This window comes from Apis dorsata, unplaced genomic scaffold (assembly GCF_000469605.1).
Source record: "Apis dorsata unplaced genomic scaffold, Apis dorsata 1.3 scaffold_174, whole genome shotgun sequence".
Lineage (NCBI taxonomy): Eukaryota > Metazoa > Arthropoda > Insecta > Hymenoptera > Apidae > Apis > Apis dorsata.
Genome location: NW_006263462.1, coordinates 514,141 through 521,697, shown reverse-complemented (window position 1 = coordinate 521,697; position 7,557 = coordinate 514,141). Strand labels below are relative to the sequence as shown.

The 7,557-nt window shown below is 26.2% G+C and overlaps 2 protein-coding genes across 8 annotated transcripts in view; both read left to right on the top strand.

Moving 5' to 3' along the window:
- The first annotated feature begins 320 nt into the window (after positions 1-320).
- On the top strand, positions 321-2,267 carry LOC102674385 (mediator of RNA polymerase II transcription subunit 19). 2 transcript variants are annotated; one of them, XM_006614330.2, is made up of 5 exons: positions 321-374; positions 1,025-1,255; positions 1,368-1,524; positions 1,617-1,716; positions 1,806-2,267. In XM_006614330.2, the coding sequence occupies exons 2-5, from the start codon at positions 1,069-1,071 to the stop codon at positions 2,088-2,090; spliced, it is 729 nt and encodes a 242-aa protein (XP_006614393.1). In that variant the 5' UTR covers positions 321-374; positions 1,025-1,068; the 3' UTR covers positions 2,091-2,267. The 2 variants fall into 2 exon arrangements, with proteins under 2 accessions (XP_006614393.1, XP_006614392.1); XM_006614329.2 differs by having other exon boundaries at positions 368-576.
- Positions 2,268-3,056: 789 nt separating this feature from the next.
- Positions 3,057-7,557, top strand: part of LOC102674611 (RNA-binding protein cabeza-like) — a 5,375-nt gene continuing 874 nt past the window's right edge. Inside the window, exons 1-7 of one of the 6 annotated variants that reach the window (XM_031509801.1) lie at positions 3,057-3,236; positions 3,742-4,089; positions 4,171-4,243; positions 5,330-5,358; positions 6,797-6,930; positions 7,019-7,362; positions 7,472-7,557. In XM_031509801.1, the coding sequence (XP_031365661.1) occupies positions 3,224-3,236; positions 3,742-4,089; positions 4,171-4,243; positions 5,330-5,358; positions 6,797-6,930; positions 7,019-7,362; positions 7,472-7,557 (1,027 nt within the window). In that variant the 5' untranslated portion in view covers positions 3,057-3,223. Of the gene's footprint in view, positions 3,237-3,741; positions 4,096-4,170; positions 4,244-5,326; positions 5,359-6,796; positions 6,931-7,018; positions 7,363-7,471 lie in introns of all 6 variants that reach the window. The other 5 variants (XM_031509800.1, XM_031509799.1, XM_006614331.2 and 2 more) reach the window with 5 other exon arrangements.

Genomic DNA, 7,557 nt, shown 5'->3' with positions numbered 1-7,557 from the left:
TTTTTTATATATTTTTTTAAAATATTTTTATAATAAAAAGAGAAATAATATATTAATAAAAAATGAATTGAAAATATGCACTTTTTAAAATAAATATTTTAAAAAGTACGTACATGCTTTAATGTTTACATTCGCATTGTTACGAATATAAAATTAAATATTGATATATAAATAAGAAAATATTTTTTTTTTTATAAAAAAATATAAATAAATGACAATAAAAATAAATAAAATATAATTTATAATTATTAAATTTTAATTGTTATACTTTAATTTTTTCAAACTTTCCAATTGTGAAACATTTATGCTTGCTTTAGTTTCGTATCTTATTATGTGTAGTTCATGGTTTAATTTAGAAACAACTAGATATACAAGTAAGTACAAATTGTGAATCTTTATATGTATTATACGACGCGTGAATATGAAAAAATAATGCATAAAAAATTTTTAAGTAGAGCAGTTCTTCGATAAGAGATGAAGAGAGGAGAAACAATATATAACTTAGTGGAAATATATGAAGAAATTATGAATTTAGACAAATTAACACACATGAATTTATATATAATATTTGCATCAGTATGTATATAATTAATTATTATACAACGTAAAATTTTGATTAACTTTTAGTTAATGAAATTTCATTAGTGATAATTATTTCCTTTCATACGAACTGTAACCTATATAAGAAATCAAATAAATAATGAAACAAGATGCTGATAAAACTGTCACTTAATTTATGGAAACCTTATTTAAAAAAATAGATTGCTATGATAATTTAAACATGTAATTTTATTACATATATTTTATAAAATTGAGTTAAAAAAAATTAGAGAATTTTAAACATTTAGCACGATTTATTGTTATCCTTATTATTGCTATATCGTATATTTATGCATAATAATATAAAAGTTATATGTTTATTGTAGATTTTATTATAATATTAAATTGTATTATATTATAGTATATCAATATGAATATATATTGATTGATTAAAACAAAATTTAATTATTATGTTTTTTGTTAGAGTCTATTAATTATAGTGAAGGTGCCATGAAGTAAAATTAAAGGATGATGATGGGTGATCAGTTTCGTAGCAAAGTGGAACAATACTCACCAAAATCATCACCCAGGGGTGCACGTTCTCCTGTTGTTTCACGTCAAGATTCAACAGGAACTCTTAAAACTACCATTTCCCTGGGCAAAAATCCTTCCATTGTCCATAGTGGACCATTTTACTTGATGAAGGAACCCCCAGGTATATTATCTATCAATAAATTATTTATATGTTACAAATAATTATATAATATCATAATAATCATAAAAAATAATCATAAAACAAATGTATAACTTTTATTAAAATTTTTTAGGAGAAAGTGAACTCACAGGGGCAACAAACTTGATGAACTTTTATGGACTACAACATTCTTATAGCAAATTTAGTGGAAAAAAATTAAAAGAACAACTTTCATCATTTTTACCAAATCTACCTGGAATTATAGACAGACCAGGTCATTTAGATAATAGGTGCATTAATATATACTTTCTGTCTATCATATTTATTATTGCATTTAAAATATCTTGTATCTATTTAAACTTATTATAACTTTCTATTTTAGTTCACTAAGATCTGTGATTGAAAAACCACCAATAGGAGGAAAAGACTTAATACCATTAACCAGTGTTCAATTAGCTGGTTTTCGTCTACATCCTGGACCTGTGAGTAAAAATTCTAACAATTCTAACAAAAAAAATTTATTAATTAAAAAAAAATTTGATAAAAATTAAAAGTCCCTATATTTTTATAGCTACCAGAACAATATCGTTATGTTAATCAAGCTCCACAAAGAAAACACAAAAATAAACATAAAAAGCATAAACACAAACCAGGAGAAGTGCCTAGTGGTCAAGAAGCAACAACAACAGACATTGGTGGTTCAGATACACATGAGAAAAAGCATAAAAAACAAAAAAGACATGATGAAGAAAAAGAAGCTAGGAAAAAACGTAAAAAAGAGAAGAAAAGAAAAAAACAAAAACATAGTCCCGAACATAGTGGTGGTTTAACACCATCTCAGCATTCCAATTCGTGATCTTCAATTTCATCTTTTCTATTTATATCTAACTTTTGACTTAACATCAAAATTTCTGTAGGAATAAATAAATTTATTTTTTTTGTTAAGAATACATACATGTACAGATGATTATTGTGGAATAGAACTTAAACTAATTTTGATCAAATTTAAAATTATATTATGTTAATTACTTATTTTTATTATTCATGCTTTTTGAAAATTGATACCCAATTTTTTATAACAAAATGTTCATCTTTGTTTTATATCATGTTTGAAAATTTTTTTCTTATAAAACAATATGTTATTGCCATGTACTATAGAATCAATGATGTAGAAATATATTTACAGATATAGTAGATATGAAGTATATATATATGTGTTGCAACATATACTATTCTATTCTTCAAGATTATTCTTTGAAATAATTAATTATAATTTTTGAATCTAATTTTAAGTGATTTTATAAAAATGTTTCATAATTTCATAAATATAAATTAATTTAGTTCATTAATAAATTAATAGAATATAAGAAATCAGTAGTATAAATGCAGCATATTACTGTGATGTAAATATTATGTAACAAAAAATAGAAGTAAAAAAACGAAATGTATCTAAAATGTTTTTTATGATGATTTTTAAAATGCAATGAAAATTATTCTTAAACAAAACTAAATCATGCATTGAATTAAATATATGTAGAATTATGATACAAAATTAATAAAAAAATCATGAAATAAAATAATTTCTAATTTACCTTTTCTTCCTTACATAATTTTAAAAAAAAAATAACTTAATTATAAAATTGATTTGAAATAATTTTAATCATGCCACTTTGGCAATTAAAAATTATTAATTAAGAATAACTTATTATTAATTATTAATTAATAAATATATTAATAAAATTTTTTAAGAATTATGCATCTTGTTAAAATTTGAATACACAAATATCACTACTATAGTCAAATGATAGTTTAAAATTTATTTAATTAGTGTCGCCATCTATCATAGGAGATTTCCGTCTTGCATAGCCAATATCCGGTAGTGGAATACTTCTGAACTGTGACTGTTCATATTCGTTGGAAAGTCGCTTCATTCCCGCCATTACGTGCTTTTTCTACCGTGTAGTAACTTGATTACCGGAGGAGGGCACGATGACGGACACTCGTAAGTATAAAAAACTTTAAATTTTTGCATTAAAAACTATGATTCACTTTATAATGATATTAAAGTGATTTTTATCAATCTAAAGAAGTATTTTTCAATTTCAAAACTTCTTCTAACTTATGTTATAATTCATTATATTGCCACGTTTAATACTTTTTTCAACCATTTTACTTAATTTATAATATACTATTAAATTGTTACTAAATTTAAATATAAAAATTTAATCATATAAAAAACTGATTTAAAATAAAAATCGTGACGTTCTTTACTTTCGTACATCTTTGCATAAACTTATTGATCGGCATCCCAAGCGTCTCGTCCTCCTTTTTTTACTCCATTTTGTATAATTTAATATTTTTACATTTAATGAATTTTATATCATTATTGAATTTTTGTAATATTTCAATGTAATAATATAATATTACTTATATTTTTTTTTTATGAAATAATTAGAATTTTATATTAAATTCTATATAATATTTTATATTTTTTATATATGTTTTAGAATACTCAAATTATCAACAACAGGGGTACAATCAGTACAGTCAGCCACCACCTTCTGGTGGTCAGGATACTTCGTATCCACCACCTTCTAGCGGTGGTGGTGGCTACAATCAATATAGTCAACCACCACCAAATAGTGGAAGCAATTATGGCAGTTACAACAGTTACAATTCCAGCGGTGGTCCAGACTACAATCAATCACAAGGTCAAAATAGTTACAACCAAAATAGTTATGGCAGTGGAGGCGGTTCTGGAAATAGTGGCAGTAGCAATTATGGTGGAAATTATGGGCATGGAGGTGGAGGTGGAGGAAGTGGCTACAATCGTAATAATTCTGGTGGAGGTTATGGTGGAGGTATAAAATTTTAAATAAATCCTTAAAACATATTATTATTATATATTATTATATAAATAATATATATATATTTAGGTCAAGGAGGAGGTGGTAGCAGTAGATATGGAGATCGTGGGGGATACAATGACCGCTCTGGCGGTAGTTACAAGTAAGTTTATTTTTCGTATTATTTATATATAAAAATATAATAAAGCGAAAAGAACTTATAAGGTCAATAAGAATTTTAATCATATATCAACAATATTAATCAGTGAAGAGGTAAATATATTCATTGAAGTAATCAAGGTATGAAATGCAATTCTTATGACAGTAATGAAAACTTGTTGTCTCTTTGCAAATGGTTTTATGCCCATTGGGCGTTAATATGTTTGAAGTGTGCCTACAGGTTTAACACAGATATAACTGGTAAAGGTAAAAACAGGTTGTATGTGACAAATGACGTAAAATGGTTATAATGTCTGGTAATATTGATTCTATACTATTACAATAAGTGGTAATATGATGTGTTATATATAATGGTTTTGTATTAATTATACCTGTAAAGCGGTTTATACTGCCACTGGGGCCACTGTTGTCTGAATAGTACTATTTAGGGTTATTGAAATCGACTAGACAATTAAAAGACGTTTAAAGTTTTTTATAAGTATATAATGTTAATTAAGACATAGTATTATTATACAAGTTGAAGTTTCATTAAATATATTGATGTTTCTTTAATACATTTTGTCTATTTTCGCAATAGGATATTAGTGTTATACTAACATCATAATTCATCGAATATGATTGATAATTTTTTATTCCAATTTTTACTCTACTGGTTTTATTATATATATGTATATATATATATATATGCTTGAAATATTAATTAATAGTGATTTCTTGTCAATAAGTTCTCAGATAGAAGATTTGTGTACATTCGACGTGAATAGGATAATCTTTTATACAGGATTATCTTTTATACAGGATTGTCTTGACCAATTTATTTCTCGCAAAGTTATCAATAATAGCTATGCAGAGAAAGCGCATAATTTTTGCATGCTGGACGTAACAGACTAACATGACGATATACGTGACTTACCTTTAGTATTAAGTAATATAGTGACCACAGACATTTAGACAGTAGGTACATCAAGAAGAGAGGTGGCGAGCAGCATTTGATTCGCCATGCATCGATCGATCGATCAGTCTGTCCATGAGTCAACTCATTGGTATATCTGCTTCTGTGTTTTAGCAGTGGCGGTGGCCGTGGTGGTTATAACAAAGGTAAATGCACCAGACTGTCTGTACTAGTCTGGTGCTATTCAAGCTTTCACTCTAATATTTAAAATCTAAATACTCGGTTACTCGTATTATATGAAAGGGCTGCTATGCAACATTGTTAGGGGGATTTATTTTTTTTCTGGCAACTAATATTTTGCCAGAATTTAATAATAATTCTAAAAAAAGGTGTAAATACATGATGATATTATTGTAGCATCATAAAGGCTGTTTTAATCACCACTTGCTTTTTTTCAATAAATAAGAGTGAATTTTTTATATTTTTAATAGTATTAAATTTTTTATCAGAAAGTTATATAAATTATATTACATTAAATAAAAAATTTTATTTGGAATAAAGATATATTTTAAATTAAAAAAATTAAATTTTATTTTTTTACATATAAAGACATATAAAACAAATTGTTTCAAAAAAAAGCTTTAAAAAATGTAAAATATTTTTTATTTTTAATCAGCATTTGTGCTGCTTATACTTCATTGTATTAATATTTTAAAATATATCACAGGATATAATTTTAAGTATATATAAAAGGCAGCTGGTGAATTAAGTATTTACCTATCCCTAATCAGTCAAGGCTTTCCCAAATGTACAATATAGAGAAATGGTAAGAATAAAAATAATGTTGCAGCCCTTTTGTATGTTAAGCTGCAACCTTGTGTTCTCTTCATATTGTTATATACTACTAAGAATGTTAGGCCAATGAATACTAATATTTTTGTTACTATGCGGGTCAAAGAGATATCTTTGAATTATAATTTTATGCAAGGTATTTTGAATATATGTACAATAGATGTGATAATTAAAAAAAATTAGTCAATTAAGAAAGCTCAAATATCAAGAAAGGTTTATCATTTATAGGCAAGATAAAATTAATGAATATATTCAGAAAACTAAAACTAGTATTAAAATAAGTGTATGTTTTTAAACATACATAATTACAAAATTTCTGGTATAAAAAAATATTTTTTTTCATTAAAAAGGCATTATTTGTGGATAATGGTTATTAAAGAAAATAAAAGTTATTACATTTTTATTAGAATAAGTAATAACTTTTAAATATATTGGTATACTTCAAGAAGAAAGAGAAACATAGTATTTAATTGCTTCAAACAATAATGCTTATGTCTATCTCTATCTATTTTAAAATTATCTTGAATATGAATTGCGGATATATTGGGAAAGGTGTTCATATGGGATTTTCTTATAACTCAAAGAACCGCAATATATTAAAATTCCAAATGGTTTGCAAAATTTTATTCCTCCAAGGTGTACTGTGTTATTAGTTGTTTTTAACCCGATACAAAAGTTTTCCACTTGTTAGTTTAGATTTGAGTAGGTTTAGGGACAGTAGATTTGCAAGTATTATTCCTTACCTCAAGGAGTACCATGTTAAACAAAATATTAATTCCTATCCTATTACAGGGGGCTATGGTGACCGTGGTGGTGGCAACGATGGAATGGTTACACAAGAAGATACTATTTTTGTATCTGGTATGGATCCTTCAATTTCAGAAGAAGAAATTTGTCAACATTTTGGAGCTATAGGTATAATCAAAGTAAGTTATTTTATTGTTTATATATTATAAAAGATATATAAATAAAAGTTATTATTTAAACATTGTATGTTTTTGAATATATATATAGCATGATAAGCGAACAGGAAAACCTAAAGTGTGGATGTATAAAGATAAAAACACTGGTAAATCAAAGGGCGAAGCAACTGTAACTTATGATGATCAAAATGCTGCACGTTCTGCAATAGATTGGTTTGATGGGAAAGAATTTAAAGGCAAGAAAATAAGAGTACAAATTGCCCAACATAAAAGCAATTGGCAAGGTAATCGAAGTGGTGGAAGTCGTGGTGGTGGTGGCCGAGGTCGTGGAAGTGGTGGTTTTGGAAGCCGTGGAGGTGGTGGTGACAGAGATGATCATCATCGTGGTGGTGGTGACGATCGTCGCGATGGAGGTGGTCGAGGAGGAGATTGGAGGTACAATTTTGATTTTATCTATATAATAATCTTACATTTATACTTACTATATTATATTTATATTAAAAATGAAATATTTTATGAAAAACTGTTTTATGTAAATAAATAGATGTCCCAATCCAGAATGTGGTAATACAAATTTTGCTTGGAGGGATCAATGTAATCTTTGTAAAAGTCTAAAACCAGAAGGTGCTG

What these genes read in the sequence shown, in the direction of transcription:
- LOC102674385 (XM_006614330.2), top strand. Translation starts at nt 1,069, where the DNA reads ATGATGATGGGTGATCAGTTTCGTAGCAAAGTGGAACAATACTCACCA. An exon ending in CTTGATGAAGGAACCCCCAG is followed by an intron (nt 1,256 to 1,367) that starts GTATATTATCTA and finishes AAAATTTTTTAG; the next exon opens with GAGAAAGTGAACTCACAGGG. An exon ending in TTCGTCTACATCCTGGACCT is followed by an intron (nt 1,717 to 1,805) that starts GTGAGTAAAAAT and finishes ATATTTTTATAG; the next exon opens with CTACCAGAACAATATCGTTA.